The following is a 16,764-nucleotide window of genomic DNA, read 5'->3' on the forward strand; positions in this document are numbered from 1 at the left end:
ACAATAATAATAGAGAAATAACAAGAATAACAAATATTGGAATTAAATGGTAACAATAATAGACCTAATACAGAAATAACAATTATTGAAATTAAACGGTAACAATAATAATAGAGAAATAACAAGAATAACAATTATTCAAATTAAATGGTAACAATAACAATAGAGAAATAACAAGAATAACAATTATTGAAATTAAATGGTAACAATAATAACAGAAAAATGACAAGAATAACAATTATTGAAATTAAATAGTAACAATAATAATAGAGAAATAACAAGAATAACAAATATTGGAATTAAATGGTAACAATAATAGACCTAATACAGAAATAACAAGAATAACAATTATTGAAATTAAACGGTAACAATAATAATAGAGAAATAACAAGAATAACAATTATTCAAATTAAATGGTAACAATAACAATAGAGAAATAACAAGAAAAACAATTATTGAAATTAAATGGTAACAATAATAACAGAAAAATGACAAGAATAACAATTATTGAAATTAAATAGTAACAATAATAATAGAGAAATAACAAGAATAACAAATATTGGAATTAAATGGTAACAATAATAGACCTAATACAGAAATAACAAGAATAACAATTATTGAAATTAAACGGTAACAATAATAATAGAGAAATAACAAGAATAACAATTATTCAAATTAAATGGTAACAATAACAATAGAGAAATAACAAGAATAACAATTATTGAAATTAAATGGTAACAATAATAACAGAAAAATGACATAAAATAACAATTATTGAAATTAAATAGTAACAATAATAATAGAGAAATAACAAGAATAACAAATATTGGAATTAAATGGTAACAATAATAAACCTAATACAGAAATAACAAGAATAACAATTATTGAAATTAAACGGTAACAATAATAATAGAGAAATAACAATAATAACAATTATTCAAATTAAATGGTAACAATAACAGTAGAGAAATAACAAGAATAACAATTATTGAAATTAAATGGTAACAATAATTACAGAAAAATGACAAGAATAACAATTATTGAAATTAAATAGTAACAATAATAATAGAGAAATAACAAGAATAACAAATATTGGAATTAAATGGTAACAATAATAGACCTAATACAGAAATAACAATTATTGAAATTAAACGGTAACAATAATAATAGAGAAATAACAAGAATAACAATTATTGAAATTAAATGGTAACAATAACAATAGAGAAATAACAAGAATAACAATTATTGAAATTAAATGGTAACAATAATAATAGAAAAATGACAAGAATAACAACGCAAGAGATGACACTGGCAAAATTTTATGTATGAATCGAGGTTGACGACTGGAACAGACACTTGCGTTCTATTGGGCGCTGAAATAGGTAGATCTAGGTCACAATTCCTTGCAAGTACTACAGTCTCGTGATCAATACTATTGGGAACAGAGTAACTACAAACTGTAAATATAGTTACCTCGTCAACAAACCTTACCTGAAGAGACTACCAAAAGGATATTTCGTTGACTTTAAAATAATTGTATTGTCTGCTAAAATGACTGAGTAAAACAGGAAACATAGAACACATTCCCATTTCTTATTACGAAAAGTTGCTCGTAATTGAAGGAATACTTGTGAAAAATTAATTCACTCTAATTTTTAGTCACACACAATGATGTAGCAGGACCGGCTCTTTAATGTGGTCATAAAGTCACGTAACGCCTCAATATAAAATGGTGAAAAATAATTTTAAAACAAAACAATAATGAACATTTATTCTTGTATATGAATAAGGAGAGCTGGAACAAAAATTTTAGTTATTTTAATATGGAATGTGTAACTCTGATATTCCCGAAAGATTTGGCAACATAGCGTAAGTCATGATGCTGAATGTTGCCCTCTGTTCAGGTGTTCGGGTTTGGGTTCGGGTTTGGCTCTTTCTAGCGTTTGCTTGCCTCACACAACACCCTTTCAACGCCTGTCCTTACGTAAAATCGCTTTTACCTTAGCTGAAATACCTTCCGATTTTCTACTTTCTTGTGGAAGGCGGGAGCGAAGAAAATGCATTGGTATCTGTAAGCTCTCTGATGAAGTGCGCTGAAAACATGATCCTCTGGGGAGAGTAATACTCCTGGAAGTACGATTTTCCGCGCTACTCTAGCCACCTATTTTACGCGATACCCTAGCCAGCTGTTTTTAAGTTGGTCACAAAATTTATATCATGGGGGTGAAGGTGGAACAAACCGAGCCCTGTGGGGCTTCTAACTCGTTTCCACTACTACTACTAATACTACTACTACTAGTAGTAGTACTAATGCTAGTACTACTACTACTACCTATCTGCACAAAAGTAAGTAAATCACTTTTGAGTATTATTTTCATCTTATTTTAATGAAGAAACTGTTACGAAAATTTTAAAAAATATATAAAACTTTCTTTGGGCGGGGTTTGAACCCACGCCAAAAGTGATTTGCGGTAGCTCATAACGCTAGTACGCTCGGCCACGAGAACCGACAACAGCAAGCGTTTGATTTCTGCTATATGTATGCTACGTGGCAAGAAGCGGATAACGCCAACCAATCAGAACCTTTTTTTTAGTTCCTTCTTCCGGGAGTATTACTCTCCCGAGCTAGTCCTCTGAAAACCGATAACGTGGAACAGGTTTGTTAGGCTTCTTAAAGAAAGACTGACTTGTGTTATTTCAAGCGCTCCGTAATAGATCTTCGAATCCTTGTTTGTTTTGCGATGCTTATATACAAATGATTATGGAAGAAAACTAAAATACTTACTACACTAGAGAATTTAGTAATTTCATAACATCTTACGCATGTTTACTTTTTCACAAGCATTTAGGGAATTAATATTCTTTAAACTTCATTTTAAATTGATTTATTTCTGAAACGTTACTGTCGACGCACGCGTGCGAGCGGGAGATAAATACATTATTCGCCTATAAATGTATACCAAATGAGGAGACAAAATAGCGGCCCCAAAATTGGTAGGCAGAGATCTGATGGTCCACCATGGGCTGATTATCCATATTGTGTCAATAATGGGCAGTTAAAATTTTAGCGAATCAATGAACCCCTCCCAGGACAGAAAATCTGTTCAGTGTCGGCGGCATCAGACTACGCTCGACTACAATGCTTGACTGCGTGACTAATGAGGAACTGTTGCTTTCCTTGTTGCAATCTCCAGGTGATGGATTGTGCATCCGCAGTGCAGTTGCACATTGACTTCGGCTCAATATAAATGAATCCATTTTATGTTACTATAATAAATTGTCAGATTTTTATCAAAGAAATACCAAATTTGCAGTTAGAGATAAATTATTGTTACAAAATCAACTATCCTTTAACATAGAAGGGTATCTTCAGTCAGATTTTTCTGTATGAGATCACGATCAAAATTTACTTGAAGAATTGTGAAAATATATATTACAAGCGGAATTAATATTTAAAACTTACGTCACGATTTTAGTGCTATTACCATAGTGTCCCTGTGTTTCAACTGTCTAAATGTATAGTATTTGTATTTTTAAATCATATTGGGCTCATTACAGACTAATTTTTAGCGTCATATTAAAAGTTTGATTAACGCTTGTTTCTAACGACCGTATTTGGAAATACGGTATTAAAGTTGGCAACAATTTATATTCAAAAAGGCCAACCACGATTTCTCCGCAAGATTGTCCAAGAGATATCAAAGTAAGAGAGAATTATCTTTGTACATGTTCTTGCAGAAGACCGTAACTTTCTTCTATAGATTTCCTCAGTCGACAACAAATTCTCTGCACTTCCATCACATCCATTTCTTCCTGAAATCAGAAACCTCAAACGTGACACTTATAGAGTTACTCATTCAACTTTACCTAATGACGAGCACTCTCGCTATAAACGCCTACCCTCGTTTGCTTTTAAAACAATGTTGCCAAACTTCGATACCAATTTTCTCAGTTGTTTTGGAACAACCTTTGTTATACTTACAATATTCATAAGTTTGAATATGAATTCAGCTCATATACTACACAAAGAGTATGTGTTAAGCAGATTTGAGCCTTTTTAAAATATATTAACCCAGGAATATTCTTTCTGTATGTGTCGCCTCAGATTCAATTGCGCGTGAGGATATTCAGCCTTGAATACAATCTCGAGTTATGATTGAACAGTAGATCTTCTTTCAATATATCCCCATTGCTGGTGAGCAAAATTAAATTCCTAAATATTTAAATTAATTGTGCTTTACATATGAAGATATTTATGACTTGTGTTTCCCATTCAGTTGAATTAGTTTATGCTAAAATTACAATACGTAAAAGCTTTGTTCAAGTAAGTGACTGTTTTTAAGAATCCTGGAATCTTATTCGCACATCTTTTATAATATTTTCTCTCATTTCGTTTCATTTACCCGTGTAATGTCATTTCTGTTTTTGACAGATAATGGAAGTATCTGCACCACCAGGCAAACTTATTGGGACAATAGAGCAAGAATGGAGTATTTGTTTGCCACGGTTTACAGTAAAGAATGAATCAGGTGATGCTATGCTTAAAATCGAAGGTCCTTTTATTACCTGCAGCTTTGGACGAGATGTAGACTTCAAGGTAAGGAGTTTCGTTAACTTCGTAACAAAAATTAGCTTCAAACAAGCGATTTTTCATTGTGAAGTGTGAAACTACTGCAACCTTCCGAACGATGCGAATTCAATTCTGAAACAGGAAATGGTAAATTCTTAATTTTCTGGTAGCAATAGAAGAATATGATTAAAGGTAAAACCCATTCCACGGACGCTGAATCCATTACTTGCTATCTCATACTGATTTTACTTAAAGAGATAAATACTAAAACCAAAAATGTTGTATGATGTCTACAGCTTCCGTTTGCAATAGAAAAAAGAAGTCAGAAATAAATACAGACAAAAGGTATACAGACCTGCATTGATCAGGCTATAACATTCTAGCTTATAGGTTTATTTGCTTCGGCTGTTCCGAGCTTAAAGTATAAGTAGAAAAGGCTTCAGAACAAATAATAAAGAAACTGATGGATAACAATAAGAAATGATATGAAATACAGCGAGTTGATCAGTACGGGACTGTATACCTACTTTTGGGCCACCCTGTATTCTTACTGTTCTGAATCGGAATCGATATAAAATATCTGCTTGTCACTGCATATTACTATTTTTCACTATGGCAATGAGTGTTGAAACCGGAAATTGTTAAATTTTACCACTTTCGTTTTCAATGGAAGGTTAACCAAGGAAGTAGTATATATTCTTCGGACGCTAAAAACGATTTTAAAGAACCGCTGTCGCTACATTTTACAGTTTTTGTTGTGTGGTGATCAATATTGAAATCAGAAATGGTTAAATTTACCACTTTCGGTTTGATTAGAGAGTTAACGAATGAGCTGGAACCTATCCTTGGGACGATGAATCAGTTCCACAAACTTTTTTTGTCCTTTTCTTACCGTTTTTCGTCTTTGAAGACCAATATTGAAACAGGAACTCTACAAAAGTTCTACCACTTTCGATTTTAGTAGAGAGATGCAGTGAGATCTTCTATTTAGTTGACATTGAATTGATTTAATGCAATGCATTTAAAGCACAACTTAGCTCTACCTTTTGTGACCGCTTCCTTCAAGAAAATTGTATCGCTTACGGTAGTGATTTGAGCGTGGCCTTGTTTGCTGTTGCTCTGAATAGTGTAATGTCTTATATTACTACTCTTACTCATGGTCTCCTTTATGTGGATGGTCTTACTATTTATTGTTGCCTTTATATGGATGATCTTACCATGTATTGTCGTTCTTATGACTTTCGCACATCTACCCGACAAGTCGAGCTTTCTCTGAATCGTTTATGCACTTGGACAAGTAAGACTGGGTTCCGTTTTTCTGTGGAAAAACTGTGTTCATTTTTGTCGGTTACGTACCTGTTTTTCTAATTCTAATCTTTATTTTAGCTACACATGCCTATCGTTTGTTGAAAGTGCTCACTTTCTGGACTTGCAACTTGATGCCAAACTTAATTTGTTTCAACATCTACATAATTTCAAATATACTTATCTCAGAGCTCTCAACTTCTTGAGTTTTCTAATCGTTTCTGGGGTGCGGATCATACAGTACTCTTACATCTTTACCATACTCGCATACGTTCTAAACACTATTATGGGTGTGCGACTTCTTCATGTGCTCGACTGTTTTACGACGACCCGCTCGGGAGAGTAATACTTCGAAATAACTTTTTTCGCGCGCCACCCTAGTCAGTTGCTTGAAGTTGGTCACAAAATTTATATTATGGAGGTCAAGGTGGAACAAAACGAGCCCTGCGGTGCTTCTAACCCGTTCCTCCTCCTCCTCCTCCTGGTATTATTATTATTATTATTATTATTATTATTATTATTATTACTTATCTGCACAAAAGTAAGTAAATCCTTTTTTGAGTATTATTTTCATCTTATTTGAATGGAAAAAGTGTTATGAAGATTTTAAAAAACTTCCCTTAGGCCGGGTTTGAACCCACGCCAAAAGTGATTTCTATTACTATTGCGCTAGCACGCTCGACCACGAGGACGGACAGCAGCAAGCGTTTGATTCTGCTATTTGTAACCTACGTGCCAGGAAACTGATAACGCCAACCAATCAGAACCGTGTATTTAGTTCATACTTCCGGGAGCATTACTTCAAGTGAGTACTCTTTTACGTCCGCTGGATACGGTCCATCATCTTGATATTTATTTGTCTATAGGTGCTTTCTGTACTAGTCCTATACTTAGCCTATGTGTTCATGCATATGAACCATCCCTTAAACCCCGCAGAAGTTATTTGATCCTCCGTTATTTTGCACTTCTTAAAGCACTTCATGATCAAACCTCTTATTTTGTTCTTGAAGTAGGTGACCGATATAGTCGGTATGCGGCATGTCTTCGTGATTTAATACCTTTTGGGGTTCGTGCGTTAGACTTTCCGAATAAAATGGCTGTTACTGTGCCGCGCTTCTATCCCATAGTTTTTTTTTTTTTTTTTTTTACTATTTCGCAATGGCAGATGAAATGTCATAATTCATAATTTCAGTTGGTGTATTCTAGTAAGTCTGTCACTACCGATCATCAATATCAACCAAGAGTTTCGTACTACGTTGCACTACTATGCTGACTTTCCGCACCTTTACGTGAATGACTCGAAACACGATGGGTCTGTTGCTTATGTGGTTTTCATTAATCATGCCCACTATGTGTATCGCCTTCCTTGCTTTACAACCATCTTTAATGCTGAGCTGCCTATTCTTCAAGCTTTAGATTACGCTATGACCCATATTATTTCCCGTATTCTAATCGTGACTCGAAGACTCCTCTTGGCAGCTTCATTAATGTTTACACACAACACCCTCTAATTCAACGTATTCTGTTGAAATGTTATTCTCTACTTGCTACTGGTTCCGTTCTTCATGTTTGTTCCCTCCTCAGCCATGTGGGTGTTTCTTGTAATTAGCAGGCGGATTCTGTAGCGAAAGATGCAGCACTTCGTGGAACTGAACTCCTGATATCCCTGTCTTATAGTGTTCTTTCCTCAGTGTTCAATTGTGGTCTTTTGCAACTATAGAAGTTGGATTGACATTGGTACTTGTTTTTGTGTGTTTATTGTACCTAGGTACATATTTACTTTATGTATTATACTCAGGGGTAAAAGTGAAGTGGAACGCTGGGAGTCTCCGTCCCCCACCTCCAAAAATATGTATAGCGTCCCCTCAGTTCCTAAAAATTACAATGGGCAAAGATAGGCAGGGGGACGGCGTGACGTCATGCCGTTATCTACCGTCCCCCTACTATTTCAGATCCACGTTTACCCCTGAATACTAGAACTAATATTCTTGTGTTATGTTTCAGGTAATGTCGAATGATGGTCAGACGGAGGTAGGAAAAATTTCCAAACAGTGGTCCGGATTTGCAAAGGAGTTTTTTACGGATGCTGATAACTTCGGAATTACCTTTCCAATGGATTTGGATGTGCAAATGAAAGCAGTCATGCTTGGAGCATGTTTCTTAATCGTAAGTAACAACTAATTTGCGATTTCAGTTTTCAAATAGTTAATATATTTAAAATTAGTGTAGGCATCGGCGTAACGTTAAGGCCTACGAGACCGGCGGGCCCGTTACGACTTAGGGCCCCGTAGACTCTTTCCTTTTTCTGAATCAGAGGCCAGGCATGGGCTGAGTTATTGGGGGGCATTGCCCCCCATCTTTTTGAGAAAAAAAGTAAAAATGCCACTTATAACATCCTTCAATTCTCATTTGTGTTTACCGTGCCCCCCAACAGACAGATAGTCTGGCCCCCCAGTAGACAATTTCTAAATCCGCCCATGAGGCCAGGTTATATATAACGGCGGTTTTCTAAGATAGTGTCAAATAATCACTGTAGATAGAACAGAGGAATTATCAAAATATCAAACAATACAGTATTTTAATTTTCGAATGAGGTTGATGCAGTTCGTAATAATTCTAACGGTTTCAAAAAGTGCCATCGGCCTTCACTCCAGCAAGACGCAAGCAAAACGAGAGCCCCAAGGCCTCTACCATATTTAATGAAAATCGGACTTTCTTTTAGTTTGATAGATTAATAAATGTGTATGGAAAATATCTCATGATGCACTCTTCTCAATAACGAAAATAACCACCCACTTTCAGCGTCATTTCAGTAGCACCAACACGTTATTCTGGCACCTGCAAAACTGTGGCACCACACTAATAACGACACTAATTTCATGGTTCTACCTGAACTCCACAGGTGGCAGCAGGGTTACCAATTCAGTGTGATATTAGCTGAACAACCTTCTGTATTCGATATTTTCTATATTTTTGATATGTCGATCAAGTTTTATATTTTATAGATATCGACTTTCGATATCAAAATTGGGTTATCAGTCAGTTCTAGCCCTATGGAGATTAGACACATAACCCAGGTGAACAAAGCTATTTAGAAACTGCAATGCACTATTCTAATATTTCATAAATTCAAGCACAGATGGCACTAGTTTCAAACAAACTGTTCTGTAGTGGTATTTTGAAGAAAAAAACTTATAATTTTAGATTTTGTAAACATGGTTTTGTAAAGTAAGATTTACAGAATAAAAGAAAATTTCGGTTAATAGCCTCTATTAGTAGCACTCACTGTACTACTTTTACACTAACGCCATCTGTAGATTAATTCTATGAAATATTTAAAGATTGTGAATAGATCTGCACAGTTCATCAGAGTTCTGAACGTTGTTCATCTTAGGGTTTTCTGATTCAGTGGAAAACGAGAGACTACACTAATTCCTTCTCTAGGGTAATTCTATAAAATATTTAAAGACTATGAATAGTTATACACAGTTCATCTGAGTTCTGAACGTTGTTCATTTTAGTATTTTTTTTTAATTCAGTAGAGAAGTAGAGGCTCTGGGAATTACACTAATGCCATCTCTAGGATAATTCTATAAAATGTTTGAAAACTGTGCGTAGCTGTCCAAACAGTGTTGTTCATCTGCTTTATCTATGGTTCAGCAGAAAAGGGGAGACTGGTCCTTAAACTTGGGATCAATCAGAGGCGGATCTAGAGGGTGAAAACTGGGGGGAGCCAAAATCGAGACTATGGTAGGTATATCATGAGTTTTACTATAAACTTTTATATATGTGGGTCGGCTGATAAGTTCTCGGCCCGACCCCCTTCCGAATGTACTACCCTGATGTAATTGACGTCGTGTGAAATGTTGATCTTTTATATGTTTAAGTACCAAATTTCACGATTCTACCATGAACGGTTTTTCTTTTTACAGGTAATTGAATGAACCATGCTGGAGCCAGATGTCAAATTCACCAAAGAGGAGTTGCGAGGTGTAATGAAGTTCTTCTTCCTGCAACAGAAGTCGCCCAAGGAAATCCATGGTTGCATGCTAGACACATTGGGTGGACAGTGTCCTTCATACTCCACTGTGAAGAAATGGTGTGCAAACTTCAAGCGTGGTGAATTTTCAACAGAAGATGGTGACAGGTGTGACAGGCCAGTGTCAGTGTCAACTCCGGAAAAAGTGGACCAGATTCACTAACTGATTTTGAGCAACAGACGGATTTCGCTTCAGGAGATAGCTGACAAAGTGTACATATCGAAAGAACATGTTGGGTCAATAATCCATGATCACTTGGACATGCGCAAGCTTTCTGCGAAATGGATTCCGAAATGTTTGAATGCGGGTTAGAAACGCGAACGTGAGAGATCATCGCAGGTGATTTTACGGCATTTTGCGAACTCCAAGGACGATTTTTTGAATCGGCTTGTTACCCAGGATGAAACGTGATTGCATTACTTTGATCCGGAAACCAAACAGCAGTAATGCGAATGGCGCCACTCCAGATCTCCAAGGCCCAAAAAATTCAAAACACAAAAGTCCGCAGGGAAGGTGCTTGCCTCAATATTCTCTGATAAGGATGGTGTTTTGCTCTCAGACTACCTTCCAAAGGGCCAAACCATGAGTATTACTGCAGTCTGATGGCTAAGGTAAAGGACGCTACTAAAGAAAAGCGCCGGTGAAAGTTGACACGAGGTGTCTTGTTCTTGCAGAGCAATGCTCCCGTCCACACGGCTGGCAGAACAATGGATTTTCTGAGGGACCTAGGGTTTCAGTGCATAGACCGCCCACCTTACTCGCCAAATTTTGCCCCTTCTGATTACTATCTGTTTCCAAAACTCAAAACAGCACTGAAAGGACTGAGAATTATTTTTGGAGGGGTTGGAGAAGTTGCAGCATCGAAGTGCCAAATGTGTTGATCTTCGGGGGGACTATGTTGAATAGCCTCACACTTTCATGCCTGCAGCCCAAGTCCTTATGGGTCGGGCCGAGAACTTATCAGCCTACCCTCGTATATATATATATATATATATATATATATATATATATATATATATATATATATATATATATATATATATATATATATAGAGAGAGAGAGAGAGAGAGAGAGAGAGAGAGAGAGATTAAATTATTTTTGTCACTCAAAAAACTGGGGAAGCCTAGATCCCTGGCCTAGGGCTAGATCCGCCACTGGGATCAATCGCACCTCGTACTCACTACTGTTGCCACAACATTTTTTCACGCGTTATCCTAGCCAATTGTTTTTAGTTGGTCACAAGGAAGCGGGTGAGGGTAGATTTACATCTAAGTTGCACTACCCGAGTGTGTTGAATGTCACGTGATATTATTATGGGGGTCAAGATGGAACAAAACGAGTCCTATGGGCTTCTAAGCCCCTTCGCTCGCTCAGCTATGTTTCGTAACGTAAGTAAATAACTTTTTGTGCATTATATATTACGTACGAGAGGAAATGAGTATTATTTTTATCTCATTTTAATGATAATATTGTTATGAAAATAAAAAAATATACATATATAAAAAACACTTGGACGGGATTTGAACCCACGTCAAAAGCGATTTTCCTTACTAGCCCGTGCGCAAGCATGTTCGGCCACAAGGACCGACAACAGTTGGCGTTTGATTTGTGCTATATGTATGCTATGTGGCGAGAAACTGATAACTTCAACCAATCAGAACGGTGTATTTAGCTCCTATGACTAGAGACGAACGTGATTATAAGTTATGTGCGTTGCCACATCTTGTTGAAAGAACTAACCTTGAAAATGATTTCTTCGTATTTCCTATGTTTTAAAATTTATTTTATACACATAAACATTGCGAAGATTGTTTTTTTATTCAACAAATTTAATTAATATATGCGTTTTCTGTTTTTCCCTGTAGGATTTTGTGTACTACGAAAACAAGGCGTCGAATCGAAATGGGTGAATAGGAATGTTACATTTTTTTATGCTGAAGGTAAGAATAAATTCTAAATATTTGCAGTTTAAAATAATTTGTCGTAAATAACTCATAATTGAGAAGGGACAAATTTAGGTGTTTTGCCCTTTAGGGATTTAGCTAGTGGTGATCGCACATGGTAAGTTTAGTAGCCTGGCTCTCTCCTTCCCACATTTTTTCAGTTTAGGCTACCCTTAGTGTTCAAAAAAAATTTCGACAGTACTCCAAGTCAGACCATACGAGAACCCAAGACTCTCATGTACTAGGTATATACAGAGTGAGTCCCTTAAAACTTGTATCACGAATAGGTCGGGGGATCCGCAGTGACTCAGTGGTAGAGCGTTGATCTCTGGTGCATGGGTCCTTGGTTCGATCTCAGCTCGCACCAAGTGAACTTTGTGGTGGAAAAAACACCGTGTGCGTGGGTTCTTTTGGAGTTCTCCCGTTTCCTCCCACTTTCTTCATTCCATCATTTTATTCATTTCTCATCATTACAGTCTCTTTTAGCCTAATCGGCATAACCGTGGGACGTAAAACTTAAAGATTTCATTTTACAATTGGGTCAGTAATGAAAGATACAATCGATGCGCTGTTTTCGCAGACACCAAGTATACAGAAGGGCTTATATTCGTGATACATCTAAAACACAGTAGAATTGAGTTTTGTAATGAAAAATTGTATTTTTTTATTTTTTTGTACTAAAATAGAACATGTAACGTTTCTTTCTAGAAAGGAGATTGTTACTCGACACGGCCCTCCCACTAATGGAGACGTGTCACGTTTAAGTAGAATTGTCTGAAAGTTACGTAGCGCGTAGTTGGTAATAACATTTCTAATTAGCACAATTTATACATAAATTGAGTATAAACACAATGTACAAGATGGTCTGGAAGTGGGCGTACCCCCCTTTAGTTTTTAACAGTATAGTGTTAGTTATGGTAGAATGTCTGTACACAGTTACCTTGAAGTCTTAAGAATCATAAACATCGGTATGATCACCATCCATGTCGTAACACAGCTGAATTCTGCGCCAAGTTCTCGCAGATGTTTTGCGAAGATACTCCGGAGTCACTAAGGTGAAGGCATGTTCTGCAGCTGCTCGTAATTCCTGCGTTGTGTGATATCAAGTGTTTGGTCTGTAAATTTCGCTTTAACACTTTCTGTGGTGTCACCTGTGTAACGCCTTTCCTGAAGCCAAACCGCAACAAGTAATCTTTGTTCAATACTATATGGACTTTGATTCACATTGTTGATTACTCCAACTTTGCTGCACTGTTACCAATTAGAACACAGCTGAAAACAAATGAACATGGATAGCAATGTTATCAGACAATGCCAGGCAATGTTACCAAACAAATGTGGGTAAAACCCTAAAACCGCCCAATTCCGGACCACGCTGTAAAATCCCTGGAATTGATAGCAATACAGCATTTATAAATAGCACTAAAATCAGGTCGAGAGGCTATTCTACTTTAGATCAATAATAAATAAGTTAATTGAAGTTATTATATCTTTATAATAATCAATCTGCATTTACAAAGATCTACATAGGAAATACATTTACCTCACAACTACCAAGTGTCGTCATTTTAATCAGTACCCTAAGTGAATTTAATTTAGTGACTTCTTAATAATCGGCTTAAGCATGAAGTATACAATGATTTGAAATAATTAGAACACTAGCTATCGCGTTTTTTTAATATAGAAATTTTTAAGAAGTGACTAGTATGACAAACACAAATGTAACTCATATCTCATCCAAATATGTAGTTAATGACTCCATTAGAACATATAGAGATCCGTCAATGGAAGAAAATTATACAACTCACCAATATAACGAGTATATAACGCACTCACATCTATAATTCCAATTTAAACTCACTAGTTATGTTCGCAAAATACAACCATTTTATAATTTAACCCAAAAAGTATATAGGAGCACTTGACTATATTAAAGGTTCGTCGAGTACAATTTCCAGCACACATCTAACAGCTTAGTCTCAAGTGCTGGCTAATATCGCAAGAAAGTCGACACCAGAGGCGTTATAATCAAAAATTTGACAATCAAAAGTTTTAAGGAAAGGCCCAAGGATGTTATAAATAGAGGATCTGCCCATATGTATCTTCATCCTATTAAGTCGGTGAAGCCAAAAAGCAACCGAGCATCGACACGTTTGATTGGCTACTCTCGTTTCTGCTATCGTCTGATTGGCTACTTTCGTTTCCGCCATGATTGTTGGTTCAAAACATTGCGATCCTATTGGGCGGAGTGGGCAGAGTAGGGGTGGCGAAACTATGACGTAAGGCTTCAAGATTTTGTTGTAAGGACAGATCCTCTATTTTATAAGATCCTTGGAAAGGCCCCGTAAGGAATCAATTGAGACATGATCAAAACCTGTTACAACTTTTTTTTTTTCAAGTAACTAACAGAGTGAAATTTTACAAACAATACCTCGAAAAGTCATGTAAAACAAAGTGCAAGTGATGAGAATGTCAGTGGTGTTTATTGCACCCGTCTAGTCTAAGTACACTAAGGAATATCATCCAAAGGAGTCAAGGATAAGTACTAATGTCCCATTCAACAGTGCAAATGCGGAACAAGCACCATAGGTCAAGTGATGTTCTAATATTCTCAAAACAACACACGTACAGTACATTCAAGATTTATGTTTAAAATTAAGCCTATTATGTGTATAATAAACCTCTAGTCTAGCATGTAAAGGTTGTTGTATATTGTGGCATTTCAGTCGAAATTGCAGAACAAGCTGCAATTATACGGGACTTATATTGTCAGCAGTGGCGTGACCCGGCATGCTTTATCCACAAGAAAAGATATATATTTGATGTATATGAATTGTTAGCTCACACTTAACCTATGGCTGTTATTTCCATTGACATATCCTTTTTCGTATGGAAGGGTCTTTCGCCTCGCCTGAATAAGCAGAAGCATTGGAAATGTGCATCGCTCAGATGCACCATTTCTTTCTTTCCCCTTCCTGTAGGGCAGGTTTGTCGGGTATCCAAGAGCTGCTGCAAGCATCGAGATTTCTTGCAAAAGTTTTCTACTAGGATTAGAATGCGCATCTACAAACGCTTCTTTTCCTATCCCTCGCAACACAGGTTTGCCTTCGATAGAAGCTTGCGTGTCTCTGTATTACCAACTCCATATATTTTGAGCAATTATGTCTACAAACTTCGAAAGCAGTAACGAAACAAAACAAAAACAGCAATGAACATCTGAGCGCCTTTCTGAAGCACATTTCTATCATAAATAATAGTATAAAATTAATTTTTCATTACACTATAATCGTGATTAAGGATGAACTGTTAATCCCCATTGCAGATACTCCCGTGGTACTCTTATGTTTCTAATTAGCAGCACTGGCTATAATTGGCGGTGTGTCTATATATACTGTATAGTTCTGTATATTTTCTGCTTGTATTGCGTTTTCATGTGAAGCGGTTAAACAAATATTAGAGGAACTACCTAGGTAGTACACTGTCTATCTAAATAACCACGTATCAAAGTTGAGACGTATTGGCGCAACGGATTTTATAGAGGAAGCTGCGGTATAGGTTCCTCTATTCGTACCTTTCCTCTAAACTCATATGCGCCTGTACAACCCAACTCTGAAACATTGTTATTTATAAAGACATTGTAGTAGTTCCTCTAATATTTCTTTAACCACCTTTGACATTTCTCATAGTTTTCGAGCTAGGCAGCCTCAAAGTTACAATTTTCTCGATTTCAGCATCTCGTAACTTTGAAACAACGCGTTTTTCGCCCTATGTGTATATGAACTTTTTTTTTATTGTTTAAGTGTGAGGATTTCACCAGTGAATTTTGGCTACATAATAAATGAACACCCTGTATATGGTTACAGTATGCACTTTAGGCACGGGAAACCCGGTTTGATCTCCGGTAAAAACTCATGTAATTCGGATCACACGTTGAGCTATAGGTCTATTTCTTATAATCTTGGTGTTGAAAGGGACTTTAAACTCCAAATCAACCTTCCGTTTGTGACTTGGATCAATATAATTTTAAATGGATTATTGTGAATGTTTAATTCATTGTCACAGCAAAATTTTTTTTAAAAAAGGATAAAATATATCTTTAAAAAAATTGTTTGAAAGAAACCTAAAAATAACTTTAAATGCCATATTATTTAGCGTTAAGAAGTCCCTGTGTTTCCTCTTGGTGTGGCCTTCTTTTGCTGATTGCAATAGTATTGTGTTGCGCAAATGACTGTTTTTGCCATCCCCATTATGGAATGTCACGCTACACTACTGATTGCTCGAGGTCATTCGTATGTCCTTGTACAGCTCACAGATGACGAGAAGAACCCTAAAACAGGAGCAGCGGGGAAAGGTCAACGACACGGTCAAGCCCATTTTCGGTTTTTGAGGTTTGGTCTATACTCAGATGTCGTCTGGCACTCCGGGTAAAGTTTTATATGTGCTATTGCGTGGTGTCATTTGAAACCCGCGTGCAAAAAGTGGGCGAGCCCATACCTACGTCACACTATTAAATACTTCTGCTAGGGTTCTTCCCGTCATCTGTGAGCTGTACACGGTATCCTTTATCGTTCTCTACAGAAAAATCTGAAATCTAAATAGGAAAAACAGACTGGCAAGTCGACAGCTCTTCTTCGAATCTCAGACGAAAAGACATTTCTTTAAGATGGACCATGTGAGTCGTGCACTGTGGATTGGACAGGATTTGTGTTGAAACCACATTTTCCTTCTAGTTTCCATAGGTATGCCTTCTAACATCAGTGGAATATTGTTACTTAGTAAGTCGGCTTACTTTCTAGGATCTAATACGCCTACAGTGAAAAATAGTCCAATCATATGCTCTCCTACTACTCCACATTACATATTTGCACTCCGCGGACGCTGTCATTCCACTTGACGTAGCCAATG

The 16,764-nt window shown here is 36.5% G+C and overlaps 1 protein-coding gene across 4 annotated transcripts in view; it reads left to right on the top strand.

Moving 5' to 3' along the window:
* LOC145684355 (phospholipid scramblase 1-like) overlaps positions 1-16,764 on the top strand; it is a 99,642-nt gene that overhangs the window by 48,316 nt on the left and 34,562 nt on the right. For all 4 annotated transcript variants that reach the window (XR_014131280.1, XM_081756578.1, XM_081756577.1 and 1 more), the window contains exons 6-8: positions 4,433-4,597; positions 7,880-8,041; positions 11,782-11,856. Coding sequence is in view for 3 of the 4 variants with exons in the window: in XM_081756578.1 (XP_081612704.1) it covers positions 4,433-4,597; positions 7,880-8,041; positions 11,782-11,826 (372 nt within the window). In the remaining variant the exon portion in view is untranslated. The remainder of the gene's footprint in view (positions 1-4,432; positions 4,598-7,879; positions 8,042-11,781; positions 11,857-16,764) is intronic.

This window comes from Thermobia domestica, chromosome 4 (genome assembly GCF_964235325.1).
Source record: "Thermobia domestica chromosome 4, izTheDome1.hap1.1, whole genome shotgun sequence".
NCBI classification, from domain to species: domain Eukaryota; kingdom Metazoa; phylum Arthropoda; class Insecta; order Zygentoma; family Lepismatidae; genus Thermobia; species Thermobia domestica.